The sequence below is a fragment of the Bombyx mandarina genome, chromosome 08 (genome assembly GCF_030267445.1).
Source record: "Bombyx mandarina strain Sakado chromosome 08, ASM3026744v2".
Classification (NCBI taxonomy): Eukaryota; Metazoa; Arthropoda; class Insecta; order Lepidoptera; family Bombycidae; genus Bombyx; species Bombyx mandarina.
This window is the reverse complement of record NC_143215.1, coordinates 9,606,272-9,622,233: the sequence shown is the minus strand read 5'-3', so window position 1 is coordinate 9,622,233 and position 15,962 is coordinate 9,606,272. Positions and strand designations below refer to the sequence as shown.

Sequence of the window (15,962 nt, the reverse complement as noted above, 5' to 3'; positions counted from 1 at the left end):
ATAACAAACATATATTCCATTTAATTCTAAAGAAATAATTATATATGTAATACAATTATACAAATTGGAACTTGTATTATCGACTTTTCTGTAAGGTTTTCTGTAAGTTTATCAATGTTGCCAGCTCGTAACATGGTTGGAGTAAATACAATTTACAATAACAATTTTTACTGTGGTAGGACCTCTTGTGAGTCCGCGCGGATAGGTACCACCACCCTGCCTATTTCTGCCGTGAAGCAGTAATGCGTTTCGGTTTGAAGCGTGGGCAGCCGTTGTAACTATACTGAGATCTTAGAACTGAAATCTCAAGGTGGTGGCGCATTTACGTTGTAGATGTCTATGGGCTCCAGTAACCACTTAACACCAGGTGGGCTGTGAGCTCGTCCACCCATCTAAGCAATTAAAAAAATAAAAATATATCCTACAAAAAATGAATCCCCAATCTCCGTATAGTAAAAATGTAGGTAGATAGAGAAAATCATATCAACACAATCTTAATGGAACATTTACAGAACCGCAAAACAAATTTGATTGTAATAATCTCAATATATGATCTTTTGTAGATAAAGTGTCGCTTTGATTCTTATCGATACCAACAATTGTAGGTAGCATTTATTTATACGCTATATGTACTGGGAATATAAACGATACTCGGCCAATTGGACTGAAACGAATTGGATCGCCCTCAATTGTCGGCGTATTGCAGTTCGCTTCCTCTGCATTTTGTTTTATACCTGTTTTCAGTCGCTTCGTTGATTGATGTTTTCTATAGAACAGCGGTACGTTTGTGTTTTAACACAACGAAATTATGAGATCGTTTTAGTAATATTATCGAATACTATCCGTCATTAATGTGTACATGAAAATAATTTATTATATCCAATGGGCTATGATTGTGTTTTCACGACCTAAAAAGCTTTCGTAAACTTAACAAGGTCATTTGTTTCCGCCCCGAAGTTTGCGTAAAACGTTGAATTGTCGGTCGTTTCGTAACGACAATTCTACATACATATGTACATATAAAGACTTACGTAATAATACTTATATTATGTACGTAGGGTTAACTTTTAGTATAAAAAATCTTTTTGTCTTGTATGATGACCTTGTTTTCATTTTTATGTCCTGTGGTACAATAAAACGTTTTATTTTATGTTCACGAGTTAGAAAACTCTCGTATCATCGGAATGTTTCGTTATTGGAACCAGGTTTTATTGATAAACGATCGTATTATGTACGATGTTAGTATTAATCGGATTTATTGATGACTTCGGCAATAAATAAATAATATATTTTTCGGTACGAACGGACAGTGTACATGTTGATGAAGCTATTAAAATATAACCCATAGTAAAACAAAATAGCCAAGACGTGTTTCTTCCACTGCCAAGTATTTTTAGAGTTTTGACATTTCCTTGTAGTAAACGTCTCCAATTTATAATGGTTATGAAATCCTCGAACTCTTAAGCATATCTGCTTTTCGGCGGGAATTTGCAGGATTGTAGTATATCTATCCTTGCGAGATTACAATACCACCACCAACTTCGTTATGTACGTTTTTTTTTAAATCTGTCTGCGGCATTGAGCAACGGCTTAGTCGCATCGCTTGATGCGTGTATGCCACGACTTATCTTCTAGGCCATGGCGACTTCGACAGTACCACTACACATCCTATCTTTTTCTTTCTACGCTCGACTTCTGCAAGTGCACCATCTCGCAGAAGGAGGCAGCGGGGCGCGTGAGATACACAAGCCCGCCGCCGTCGAGCGGGGACCAGGGAGGCGGATCTCGCCCAAGCCTGACCCTATAAGTGTTTCGTACCGTAAGAGGCCCGTACGAGGGGGGGCCTAAGAAAACGACGTAAAAGCTGCTCTGCACGCGTTTTACGCAAGAGCATCAGGGTGATGGAAGGCCGGCTATCCTCGACCCACGGTGTTCTGACTCAGCGGGGTATTACGTAGGATAACTCACTCTAACCGGCGTCATCTAGGCGGGCTTCGGATAGCCTGCCGACCTAGAGGGCTGTTGGTCGTGGCTCCGCACTAAACGTTTCACTTTCCCCCCTTTTTCATGCGAGGATTGGACGTTGGTTGTTCAGCCACAGAAGGTTTTAGTCGGCTTGACTCCGACATGCACCCCCGCCATCCCCAGTGGAGGGCAAAAGAGCGGCGATTTCCTCCTGACCAAAAAAAAAAACGCTTAATCACAGTTTTATTTCTGATATTATTTTATTCAGCGTTCAATGATAAATAACGAGTCATCGCTTTTAGACATAGTTTTATTAAAAGTCACAGAAAGATGATTCACTAATTTATTCTTCAAAACACATTCACAGGGAAACTTGCGCAAATTCAAATTCACGTTAGAACGCACCGTAGCCTGATTGTACACTGATTACTTAGTTTACTGTAACGTTAATGAAACCCGCAAAATTTAATTTGCGTAATTACTGGTGGTACGACCTCTTGTGAGTACGCGCGGGTGGGTACCACCGCTCTGCCTATTTCTGCCGTGAAGCAGTAATGCGTTTCGGTTTGAGGGGTGGGGTAGCTATTGTAACTATACTTGAGACCTTAGAACTTAGGCGCATTTACGTTGTGGATATCTATGGGCTCCAGTAACCACTTAACACCAGGTGGGCTGTGAGCTCGTCCAACCATCTAAGCTATAAAAAAAAACGTCGAACCAACGCGTCCGATGTACTATTTTTTTTTTTATTGCCCTTGGAGGCAGACGAGCATACGGCCCACCTGATGGTGAGTGGTTACCGTTGCCCATGGACTTCAGCAATGCCAGGGCAGAGCCAAGCCGCTGCCTACCGCTTAATACTCTCCACAAGCCTCGTTTGAAGAAGGACATGTCATAGCGCTCGGGAAACACCGTGGAGGGGAGCTCATTCCATAGCCGGATGGTACGTGGCAAAAAAGATCTCTGGAAACGCACTGTGGATGACCGCAGTGGCTCCAGGTAGAACGGATGAACTCTACTCCGGTGGCGGGCGGTGCGATGGTAAAAACGAGATGCCGGTATCATCTCGAACAATTCCTCAGAGCACTCCCCATGGAACATACGGTACAAAATACAGAGGGAACCGAAGTCCCTCCGCAGACCCAGAGGCTCTGACTAACTTTAGTTTTCTTAGTTAAAATACGACTTATCTTTATGTGCGTTCGTCTCGGGTTGAGCGGCGCCGCAACGTCTGTCTAGTCTCGTGTAAACGTCGAGGATTGTTATCTGGACACGCCTCGGACAGGATTCTACAGCTGACTCGAATTGAGTCTTGAGAACAGAGTTCGACTTTCGTTTCGGTGCAATGCAAGCAAGATTTTTTTATTGCTTTTCGCTTTAAAGTCTTTAAGAAAACTTTGAGATGTGCGAGATTAGATTATCTGGAATATTTACAGCCATAGTTAAATCTTATAGCTTTAAACGAGCAATTCTTGTATATTAATATACTATATGTATATAATCTGAATCTCGGAAACGGCTCCAACGATTTTCATAAAATTTTGTATACAGGAGATTTCGGTGGCGATAAATCGATCTACCTACGATTTATTTTCAGAAAATGTTGTTTTATGCGCGTTTTCAATAATCAACTCTTCCCGACATATATTGGCGAATAATAATACTATTTTTCTTAATTGAGGGCAACTAACCGCTTAAAGACACAACAAGATGGCGTTATCAACAAAAACCGAGCAAAGCTCGGTCATCATCTAGTAAATTTTTAAAATTAAATACACGATGAAAAAAGATTGGTTGTGTGTTTGTTAAGGATATAAAACTTTATATTCTTATATATTTATATACATATATATTTATATAAGATATAAAAGAGGAACGAATGAGAAGAATTTGTATCTGAGGGTATCATTTGAAATCCTTAAAGACAAAATATGAAATTACATTTGTTTAACTTATATTTCATTATCTATTTATCATATAATTGCGATTTTGCTGCAGCTATGACGTATTGACGTGATTGTCGTCAATGTGAATTATCGATGAAAAATAGCCTAACGATGATATCAAATTTTTAGTATGTCGTCATCTTTGCAATGAACATACACAATCGTCAAAGCGGCAACGTGTAAACAAAAGGAATGCGCTCATAACAACAAACCGTAGTTGAATATTTCCGTTTGCCATAACACATTGGGTATTTAGAGTTGTTTTACTGCTATTTTGCATTCCGTATAATCGATTCTTTAATCTATATTAGTTTTAGTTTTTGGGTCACGTTTCGGTACAGAAGTATCGTGTGCTCGTTATGATTTCGAATAAAATTGTTGGCGGCTCCGCCATCATGTGTTAACTTTTATCGTCACATGAATGTTGTTACCAATCGCCTTGACCTAGTTTTTCTAAGAGTTGCATTTCCCATTGTTTAGAGGTTATATAGGTGAGCAGACTATTATATTATTCTGGTTCATAATAAACATTGCAAGTTGTTTAATTATACCTTTTTTATATACAATGGAAAATGGATTTGTTTATTGAGCTATGTCTTGCTATTCGTCATGCTTGTAACAGTATATAGACAAAAAATCAAATGCATACTTTTCTAATTGAATACTTCAATCGACGAGACTTAAGAAAAATATACATTTATTTTACTTGTTATTCGAAAAATTTTAGTTAGTTTATATGTATTGTAAATACTATTTGTAAAATGATAATTTTAATATCAAAAATTATGACTTTTATTTACTAAGAATTAATGATTACATTTTATATATCAGGTCGACTGTCCGTTTATCGTATGTATGACGTACGCGTTTCACACTCCCGATAAGCTGTGCTTCATCCTGGACCTGATGAATGGAGGCGACCTCCACTATCATCTCTCCCAGCATGGAGTATTTAATGAAGCCGAAATGAAGTTCTACCGCTGCTGAAGTATATTAGGTAAGATAGAAAATAATACGTATACAAAAAAAAAAAATTTTTTTTTTTCGGTTTTATTATTTTTATTTTATAATTCGCTACGTAGGATGACGTATTTATGTGATAGTTTCGATTCGGAAATTTGTTTGACTTGGGGCTTCATCTTCGCGATAAAAGCATTCCAGGGTTTGATTGCGCCGCGGCGGCCGGTCCCGGCGTCTGGGACGGCGGGATGGATGTAATGTGCTCTGCGTCAAACCTGTCCCGCCGTCTCAATAGCCCTGACTGGCTCCGGCCCAGTCCGAAGTAGGGCGCCGGTTGTGAGCGGCAGTTTTTAGTGAGGTTCAACTCCCACATACCCCACCTGCCGCGCGGGTGGGGATCCGGCGATTTTCTCCTGTGGAAAAAAAAGGTGTTTGATTGTCCTTATCTACCTAAGCTAGCGCAAATCTATCAGTCCTCAAGATAGTGATAACTCATTCCTTGCGCAAAGAAGTCAATAAATGATTTATTTGAATTACTAGACTTCATGTACTAACCATTGGGTAGACCGAGTGTTCGTCTGTTGGTTTCAAAATTAAATGCAATAAACCGCAAAAATATTTTAAAAGTACGTACGTATCGTTCTGAATTTTAATTAATTTCGTTATACTTATTTCTGAAAATGAAGTATTTGCTAATATAAACACTTGGTGTGATTACTATATCAGAGGAAACTGCCTTTAAGTGGTCGTCCTTAAGTTTTTTTCGCATCATCATGTCTCTTGAGTCGCTTAAGCTCAAGCCTATCTGGTATTAAATGACCACCGATTACTTTACTAATAGATGACGTCGCGTAACATCTGTACTGATAGCGGTTTGAGGCGATCGAGGCGTTAATGTGTATAAGATTACATACACCAGGGCACTATGTTTATTTTATCACATTTTTTTCTACTGGTGCCTATTTGTGCTGTGAAGCTGTCATGTTCATTTTCGCGTTGAATCGTGGGGCAGTCGTTAAAAAATAAAATTCAGATTCCGACCTCATGCCTAAAGATGATTCAACGAAAACGTAATAAATAAAACAAAAAAAATGGGTGTACAAATCTACAACCATCTAGTACCTGACACATAGGGTGGTTATTGTTCACCCCAGTAACCGTACTCGTCGAACTCGACAACGTGCAACCTAACCCATGCATCAGCCCGCCGAGTTTCTCGCCGATCTTTTCAGCGGGTCGCGATTCCGAACCGGTAGTAGATTCATTCGCGAAGCAAGCTCCTCTTGGGTTGTTAAGTCTCCTTGAGAGGCGCTCGGGCAGCTGTTAGCAAATCCCACCCCTCCTGGCTGAGCCTTTGCTCGCCCACCTGTCCTAGTGAAACGGAAAGGCCTTCGGGCCACCAGTAATCCTTCAGTCATAAAAAAAGGTTGTTATTGTGCAGACGTGTAATGTATGCACACATCCACAATGTTCTCGTATAATAAAAAGGACGTGTTACCGGTGTCAAGTGGTAATAAAGTTTCACTGAACAGGTTTGGAGCACATGCACAAACGTCACATAGTTTATAGAGATTTGAAGCCTGCGAACATACTCCTCGACGAGCACGGACACGTTAGAATATCAGACCTAGGCCTCGCCTGTGACTTCTCCAAAAAGAACCTCACGCTAGTGTGTAAGTATTACTCTATATCTAATACAATTAAATTTTCTTCCGTATGCTTTTAAATATTATGTAATTATTATTATTTTAAGTGTTTTCTATAAATAACGATCTGTGAACACGTCTTGGTTCGTATTAATGTAGAAAAATAAACGTATCAAGTTTGTTTTGTTTTATGTGTCTCTCACAACGTGTATGCAAAATTTCATGATCATGGGTTGATGAGTTATGATGTGAAAGGTTAACAAACAAACAGATTCTCACATTTAAATATTAGTATCGATGGTGTCATTTAAGGGTTAACGAATAAATAAACTGTCATTTTTGTTCACTGTCTGATATTTTTTGACACAAAAAGGCCGAATCAACTTTTTCTTAAAATTGTTTTGATTACGAATAAGTCGGTAGGTACATTTTATTTAGCCCCATGGATAACTGCCGTTAAACATGTAAGATCATATTTTATTATCAGTGTAAATAGGAAAATCATCACGAACAGGCTTGAACAACCGTACCAACCAATTTATATCGTGCAACATACAGATGGATTTTCTATAACTCAAATTTATGATATCGTAAGAATCCATCCAGCAAGAACACACTTACTTTTTAATCCAACACCCTTAACAAATCTAAAGTTCGATCGATAGGTTGCATCGTTATGATTTTGATTTGAACTCATGTGACTGTAGATTCGATAAAGTCAAAATAAAATAATATGCGTCAGGATAGTCTAACGAATTTTTTTAGGTGTGAGGCGTTTTCAGTTTAAACATTGGGATCCGTCACATTTTATTTTATTTAACCCAAAAATCATGCGAATGACGCCGACTACCACATCAGATTTAAAAATAACAACACTAAGCTCACCAACGTAAAGTTCAAAATTGCAATGTGATTGACGAAAAATCTGACAATCTTATTGAATCTTGCTTGTTGAATTTCAGCAGTACGCCGACTGCCACATCAAATTTAAAGAAAAAAATACACTAAAATCATCAATATAAAGTTCAAAATTGCAATCTGATTGACGAAAATTGACAATCTTATTCATAGTGTGCTTGTTGCATTCCAGCGGTACTCACGGCTACATGGCCCCCGAGGTTCTCTCGAAGGGACAGGCTACGATTCGTCCGCGGATTGGTTCAGTTTCGGCTGCATGCTCTACAAGCTGCTCAAGGACATTCCCCGTTCCGCCAGCACAAAACCAAAGACAAGCACGAGATCGACAAGATGACCCTGACAATGGTAAATATTATATTAGTGCTCGATTTTCATCACGACTCACATCATCACCGTACAATCGAAACTGCCTTAGAATGTAAACGGTATCGATACGAATTATCGATACAAATTATCGATCACGTCTTTGTGCTCTTCATAAAATGGGAGAAATACTGAAGAAGTATTCGAATCAAATCGCACAAAGAAACATTTATCTATCTCATCAATTTTTGAGTATGAATATAAAACTGAAAGTGACACTTGTAATTGCAACAACTGAATGTAACTACATTGGACAATAAACTATATTGTACAAATGTGAAGTAAACCTTCGCATTTCAATTGTTTTCCGAACATAATGTGTCTTGGTTTTGTAATGGTGTTTGTGTGTGAATTAATTGGTAATAATGCACTCACACAAAAGGAAATGTATAATTTACTAATATATATATACCTATATATAAATTGCAATTAATGTTTCTATTTACATATCGAACAGTTGCGTAATATTATTTTCATCTCATTTCTTTGGATTATCATCGCTTCGACGACGTTGGGTGAACACGGTAGGTATATTCAGCTTCCACCGACATTTTCCAAATACATACTTCACACGTAACGCGTGAGTCATATGCGAGGTGTCTCACAGTATGGGCCCAAACTCTCTCCGAATGTGACTAAAGCTTCGTAGTAATTGACAAGTTGCACGCGAACATGAGTAAAGATTTAACAGGAAATAATGTTTGCAGTTTCAGTAAAAATAATTTTAGTTTTATACTAATTAACAAATTCACTGCTATAATTATTTTGAATTGAGTATTTGATCCATATGTATATACATATATTACTTTAATGGACTAATAAAATTACTAGATATATCTTACTGGTGGTAGGACCTCTTGTGAGTCCGCACGGGTAGCTACCACAACCCCACCTATTTCTGCCGTGAAGCAGTAGTGCGTTTCGGTTTGAAGAATGGGGCAGCCGTTGTAACATACTATACTGAGACCTTAGAACTCATATCTCAAGGTGGATAGCGGCATTTGCGTTGTAGATGTCTATGGGCTCCGCTAACCACTTAACACCAGGTGGGCCGTGAGCTCGTCCACCCATCTATGCGATGGATAGGATAGGTGAATAGGATCTTGACGATGAATGAACACTGAAACACATAATACACGCACTAGGCAATAGAAACAATTTGTTTGTTGATAAGTTCCCATAATCTGCAATAGAAATATAACGTTTACCAGAACGTGGAGCTACCGGAGTCGTTCAGTCCTAGTCTGAAGAGTCTTCTCGAAGGTCTGCTCCAAAGGGATATCAACAAACGTCTCGGCTGCAAAGGAAGAGGGTGAGATTGGATTATATTTTTAATTATACTATAGTGAAATTCAATGTTAAGAATGCTTATGTAAAAAGGATTTAAATCTGAAAAACAAATTTAAATTTAAATATGATTTACCATAAAATATAAAAAAAAAGTTATGGTCATCAGTCACTATTTGTCTAGTCATCTGAGAAATGCGAGCGGCACCTACCTATACCAGCTTTCAATGTGCTCTCCTACGTTTAATAGCAATCACATAGCTAGGTAGGAGAAACGTACTATCCGGCTTTGGAATGAACTCCCCTCCATGGTGTTTCAAACGAGGCTTGCGGAAAGTACTTAATGGTAGGTAGCGGCTTGGCTCTGCCCCTGGCATTGCTGACGTCCATGAGCGACGGTAACCACTCACTATCAGTGGGCCGTAGGCTCGTCTGCCTGCAAAAGCAATAAAAAAAGGGTTAAGAATACCAGGCACCAATACCAATAAAATAATCTATGAAACAGGTGGGGCTTCATATCTGCATTGATTAATAATTAGATGAACTATTCAATTTTACTGGTGGTAGGACCTCTTGTCAGTCCGCGCGGTTGGGTACCACCACCCTGCCTATGTCTGCCGTGAAGCAGTAATGCGTTTCGGTTTGAAGGATGGGGCAGCCGTTGTAACTATACTGAGATCTTAGAACTTATATCTCAAGGTGGGTGGCGCATTTACGTTGTAGATGTCTATGGGCTCCAGTAACCACTTAAGACCAGGTGGGCTGTGAGCTCGTCCACCGACCTAAGCAATAAAAAAAAAATTAAGGTTTGTTAACACTGATCGATAAATTGCTTCAAACCAACAGCGCCGACGAAGTGAAGGAGCACGTTTTCTTCGCTGGCATCGATTGGCAGCAGGTTTACCACCAGAAGTACACTCCGCCGCTGATACCGCCGCGCGGGGAGGTCAACGCCGCCGATGCCTTCGACATTGGAAGCTTCGACGAAGAAGACACCAAAGGAATTAAGGTATTCATTCATTAGGACTCATTCAAATTCTATGTAATGCTACGACATTTAGTATAAACCGCGCCAATAAAGAAACGAATCGAAAATGGCGTCTGTGTACCTGTACTGACAGATGGTAGGGTCAACAAATAAAAAGAAAGACAGAAAAAGTTGTTTATTGTAAAAAAAATATAAAGAAACAAATGAGAATGTACTTAATAACGTTAATTAATAAGCTTATACACGATTACTTAAAAACGTTATACACGATTTCGCGTGCATCACTGTAAAGGACTTTACCACGTTTGTGAGAGGCCATATCATTTACCACACGTGGCACAAAAAAACGATAGCAACAACAAAGGACAATGCCCATTTTCTATGGGCGTTTGGGCCCCTAAAAAAAGTTGTCGCGCAATGATGGTTTTAACTTATTTGATAGACAAAGAAATATCGTTTCATATTCAGAAAACGATTTTTATATTCTCACCCAGGTTTAAGAAAAATCTGTTTTTTTCTGCAGCTAAAATTAAGTTGTTAATTGTTTTCTTCGAAATCAATAATCGCTCTCATCATTATTTACAGTATGAAATAAGTTAATTGTGGTTAACGTTACTAGAAATAAGCCCTTACGTACATTTTATTATTATTATATCATAATAATAATAAAATTTAATGAAAATCCGGAAGCCGGCAACGATATTGTTGTTTTTAAATTCGCCAATAATTAGGCAAAGAGCGTAGCCTATACAGCCTAGTCTGTCGTAGTTATATTTTTTTAATGTCAATAAAAAGCCGGTGTATCTCTTTTTATTGCTTTTTGGGAGTTTTGACGTCAACTCGATGAATAGCACATTGAGTGAGCGAGAATTTCCGCAGATCTTTTATCTTGAAAAAAAAAAAACAGTCACTGCTATGTTAGCCACAGTTTTATTCCAATGCCTCAATAATCGTGAACAACGATTATTGACGTTTAATACACAAAACAACACCCAATTTATATATTATACATCACAATAAACTATTAAAAAAACATTAAAATAAAACTTTAAGTGACGCTTCACTCGGGTTGCTGCCAAAACTCTGATCTTATATAATAAGAATAGAGTAATGGTAGGCCATTGAGATTTTTACTAATGGAATCATTAATATCTAAAAATAATTGTATAAAGTAATAATTATTATTACAATATATAAATATTGAATTGAACAAAAATAAACTAAAAGTCTGTTAGCTATTTTTTTTTTATTTGTTGTTCAAGTTACATACAACTCTTTCGTTTGGCAGCATATAGGTTTATAGTAACCTGTATGGGCTAAGCGCTTTGCCTATTGGCGAATTTAAAACTATGGTTTTGGGGTGTTATCAAATAAGTAATTTATTTTTTTGTAAAACAATGCCAGGGTAAAAGAAATGTTGATACATAAACTAAACAACGTGAAAAAATAAGGCATAATTTTTCAAGTACAAAAAGTTTAGAGATAAAGTTGGCCCAATTTCGGGCATTGTCCTTTAAAAAAAATAACAACGAAATAACGAACAAATGCAACAAATAACAAGAGAATTTGAAAGAAAACGGAGCGCGTCGAGACAGTGTGAGAACAAAGTCAGAACTGATATTTTTTTTGCATGCAGTACGCGCCGTGTGCGACTAAAGACAGCAATAGTTTAGAGTGAGAGCTCATGATCGCCGCCGCCATTTTAGATTCGTTTCTTTATTGGCGCGGCTTATATGGTTCTTGATTGTCGATTGAAATTATAGTTTCTACGGAGATTTTTTTGGTGAATATGTGAGTCGACTATTATCAAAGCCGGCAATGTGACTTTGGATAACTATTGGTAAATCAGAAAAACGAATTATTGACTTTGTATTCCACTGACAGTCACAAAACTCTTCTGAACAACATCTTAGATAAATAACAGGTTAAGTATTAATCTTTATTTAATGCAGGTTTTGAACCGTATTCTTTGAAGGAGACGATTATATTCAAATCAATCTGTATTGAAATAAACTCTTCTGACCAACATCTTAGATAAATAACAGGTTAAGTATTAATCTTTATTAATGCAGGTTTTGAACCGTATTCTTTGAAGGAGACGATTATATTCAAATCAATCTGTATTGAAATAAACTCTTCTGACCAACATCTTAGATAAATAACAGGTTAAGTATTAACCTTTATTTAATGCAGGTTTTGAACCGTATTCTTTGAAGGAGACGATTATATTCAAATCAATCTGTATTGAAATATCAATAATTTTTTTTTGTCAAATGCACAGATTGCCTCCTTTGATAATAGACGACACATGTATAAAATTTTCACATTTAGGAAAACAATCTGAAGACTATTCTATATTTGGTTTTTATAAGGCAATATAAGGCAAATGTTTCAGCAGGCTTGGGTAGCGTAATATTCATGGAGTTCTTTAATTTAATCGAAAACCTTCCTTCAAGCGTCAACGACAAGTAAAACAAAGTTTCATCTCAGTTGGTATCTATAGAATGTGGATGAATTCAACAATTTTTACAATTTTTACTTTTCTCTGATTTGTTGTCATTAACATTACGAACATGACATTTTTCATGTTTCTAACTAGCTATGCCCACGGCTTCGTGTGCAACAAAAAACTATTTTGTATTAAAACATAAAAGCCATAAGACGATTCAGAAAGTTAGCTGCGTACGATCATTTTAGTTGAACATAGATACACACACATAAATTCTCTGTTATATACACATACATGTCGCTTAAAATTATTTAATTAAGGTGGTACTATTGTTCCGCATGGTGTAGATGGAAACGTCGTTGGTGAAACTTTATAGCAGACGCACAGGAAGCTATAGTAAAGTAATCATCCATTCTGACCCGAATGTTTTTAATTACTTATGACAATTGTAGATATTTTGATAGTATACTAAGTAACTGGTAATTTAAAAATCGAATTTTAAATATTTATTGCATTGTAATTTAAAATTGACTTCACAGGTATACGAACAAGCGGTTATCTTGATATGAAACATTCAGCCATACACATCGATAAAATTCGAAAAATTTCATCCCCAATTTTTTCACTCAGTAGATTTAATCACCAGATCAGTGCTGAACACAAAAAAACAACCGTTCTATCGCATCATACTAAGACGCGAACTAGGATCGTTACTCTCCTCAAGACATGAGGTCGAATCTTCAAGTTAAGGGTTTCAATTTCAAATCAAGGGATTTGCCTCAGGTTGTAGTACCTAAATATGAGAGCCGACAATGTACTTACCGTCAATTCATAAACCTGAAATAGCTTGTATAAAGGCATCTCATGCTGATTACAATGCCAGTGTTTTAAATCACAGTAAATCATGTTTCAGTTAACAGAAACGGATCAGATGCAATACAAGGACTTCCCTTTGGTGATATCGGAACGTTGGCAGGCCGAAGTCGCCGAGACCGTATTCGATACGGTCAACTTGGAAGCCGACAAACTCGAACAGAAGAGGAAGGCTAAACAGAAGCAGAAGTTCGACGCTGACGAGAAGGGTACCTACGCATATTGTATTAATTACCTACCATCCGTTTTGGGGAAAGCTTGCTACAGCCAGTCTGAAGACAGCAAAGAGAATTTTCAAATTAAAAGTCCTCCAATGTAAATTTTACATGAGTGTAATAAATAAATAAATATTAATGACAATTTTTTTTATCGATACGGTATTTTATCGATATTAAAGATGGCCATCTTCGAATACTTTCAGAATCGGATTGCATACTCCACGGTTACATTAAGAAGTTGGGTGGCCCCTTCGCTAGTGCGTGGCAAACACGTTACGCCAAACTGTACCCGAACCGGCTCGAGCTGCACCTCGAGAACAGCGCCAAGCCCGAAATGATTCTGCTCGACACTGTCGAGGAGGTTTCCTCCGACTTCGTTTCCATCAAGGGAGAGCAGTGCATTGTACTGCGAACCCGAAACGACACCAAGGTCGTGCTCACGAATACGGTATGTTATTTGTATTGTAATTTTGTTAAGAGATTTTCGTACCAAATTATATCTAACAGTTTGAGAGTATAATACTTCACTTTTATTTTGACTATCTATTTCCAAGACGATGCTGGCACTTAAGTTGCGGAGTCTGAACAACTGTGATGACTTAATAGTAGGGGGTAGGATCTCTTGGGAGTCCGCACAGGTAGGTACTACCGCTCTGCCTGTTTCTGCCGTGAAGCAGTAATGCGTTTCGATTTGAAGGGTGAGGCAACTGTTATAACTATACTAAGACCTTAGAACTCATATCTCAAGGTGGGTGGCGGCGTTGTAGATGTCTATGGGATCCGGTAACCACTTAACACCAGGTGGGCTATGATCTCATCCACCCATCTATGCAATAAATAAAGGTGATACTTGAGTAAGGAAACTGTTAAAAAAATGAAATGAATAATATCTACAATCTAATTTATGCACAGGACGAGATCGGCCTGAAGGAGTGGGCCCTGTCGCTGCGTTCGGCTCACAAATGTTCGCAAGAACTCCTTGCCTCGATGGCGAAGAAAGCCGGCAAGATCTACGGGACCGACGGCGCCAAAGAAGGAGCGCCCCCGCGCGGCCCCTCCCGCCGCCCCCGCCCCTCCGCGGCCCTCTAATGGCACCAACTAGCACGAGCTCCCCGCGTCCAACAAGGGCGCGAAGATGTTCCGCCGCTCCAAGAGCGCCGCGCAACTCATCAAGTGAACCGCTGCCGGTGTCTGACTGTCCCATGATCTGCACAGTGGGCGTCCGCCACAGTGAATGTGTTATAATTAAAGTGATGGGAATGAAAAAAAAATAGCAAAATGTATAGATTTGTACATTGTGGTGTTCGCGTGACGGTCGCGTGCCCTTTCGGATGTTGAACGTGGCTCCATAGTGAGCATTGTTATGATTCTATTACGTGAGCACAGTGAACACTCAAGCGAGTCAATGTAATAAATCGGAAAATGCTGAAACAAAACAAGGAATATAAGTAAGTATTTAACAAATCGATCATGACTAAATTAATACATGTATTAACGATTTTGAGACGTTTCAATTCTTTATTGTACATTTAATAATAGATGCTTCAATTTATTCGAGTTTAGAGGTTAGAGACTAGCACCTCGGTTACACTTCTGACTAATTATGCACACACGAGCAAACTTAAGTACCGCATTCCGTGTTGGCTCCGGTAGCTCTCTTAATGTAGACAATATTAATTTATAGAATTAATAATAATTATTATGTTACTGTTCTCTCATACTGTAGAAATATGAATGGGACACCTTTTAATAATTTGTAAAAAGGTACTTAATAATATTTTTTTTTCTCTAATGTGTTCCCGAACAGTCTATTCGAGTTTAGTTACTATGAAATGTTATTTATACATAGAATTCAATGTAAGTAGATATTAAAAATGTCTTTTCTTATAATATGATAAATATTTAGAGGCAGTACTTTTTTAACGATGTTTAGGTGTGGTGATCAATAACATTAGTATAAATGCAATGTATGTATAGGAAATTTTAAAGCATTTTCTATAGTGTATAACAATGGATATGTGCGGGCGACTCGGCATGAGCAGGACGACATTTGTATGTTACTGTATGTTTTGTAATTGTACAGCGATGCATGTTCCGTTAATGTTCCGTGTCTGATGCAGGTTTGAGTTTCGAAGGAGCCGTTCGGTTCGTTGCCATATTTGTCGCGTGAACAGTACATTCTCTCACTAGTAGTATATTCTAGTAAGTTTATTAATTTATTAATTTTAGTGAATACACAATAAGTGTAAAGGATAAGCAATACTTGTGGGTGACAGGGTGAGGCGAGTTTTCGACTCAGCACTTTCCGCATTCACGTGAACTCCGTTAAGATCTTTTTTATTCACGTGT

General features: G+C 38.0%; 1 protein-coding gene across 1 annotated transcript in view; it reads left to right on the top strand.

Annotated features, from left to right (window-relative positions):
- Gprk1 (G protein-coupled receptor kinase 1) overlaps positions 1-14,884 on the top strand; it is a 44,855-nt gene extending 29,971 nt beyond the window's left edge. Inside the window, 11 exon segments of the mRNA XM_028183572.2 lie at positions 4,743-4,908; positions 6,404-6,526; positions 6,529-6,544; positions 7,608-7,642; positions 7,645-7,707; positions 7,710-7,780; positions 9,010-9,110; positions 9,932-10,094; positions 13,436-13,604; positions 13,817-14,061; positions 14,526-14,884. Coding sequence (XP_028039373.2) covers positions 4,743-4,908; positions 6,404-6,526; positions 6,529-6,544; positions 7,608-7,642; positions 7,645-7,707; positions 7,710-7,780; positions 9,010-9,110; positions 9,932-10,094; positions 13,436-13,604; positions 13,817-14,061; positions 14,526-14,702 — 1,329 coding nt within the window. The 3' untranslated portion in view covers positions 14,703-14,884.
- The last annotated feature ends 1,078 nt before the right edge of the window (positions 14,885-15,962 follow it).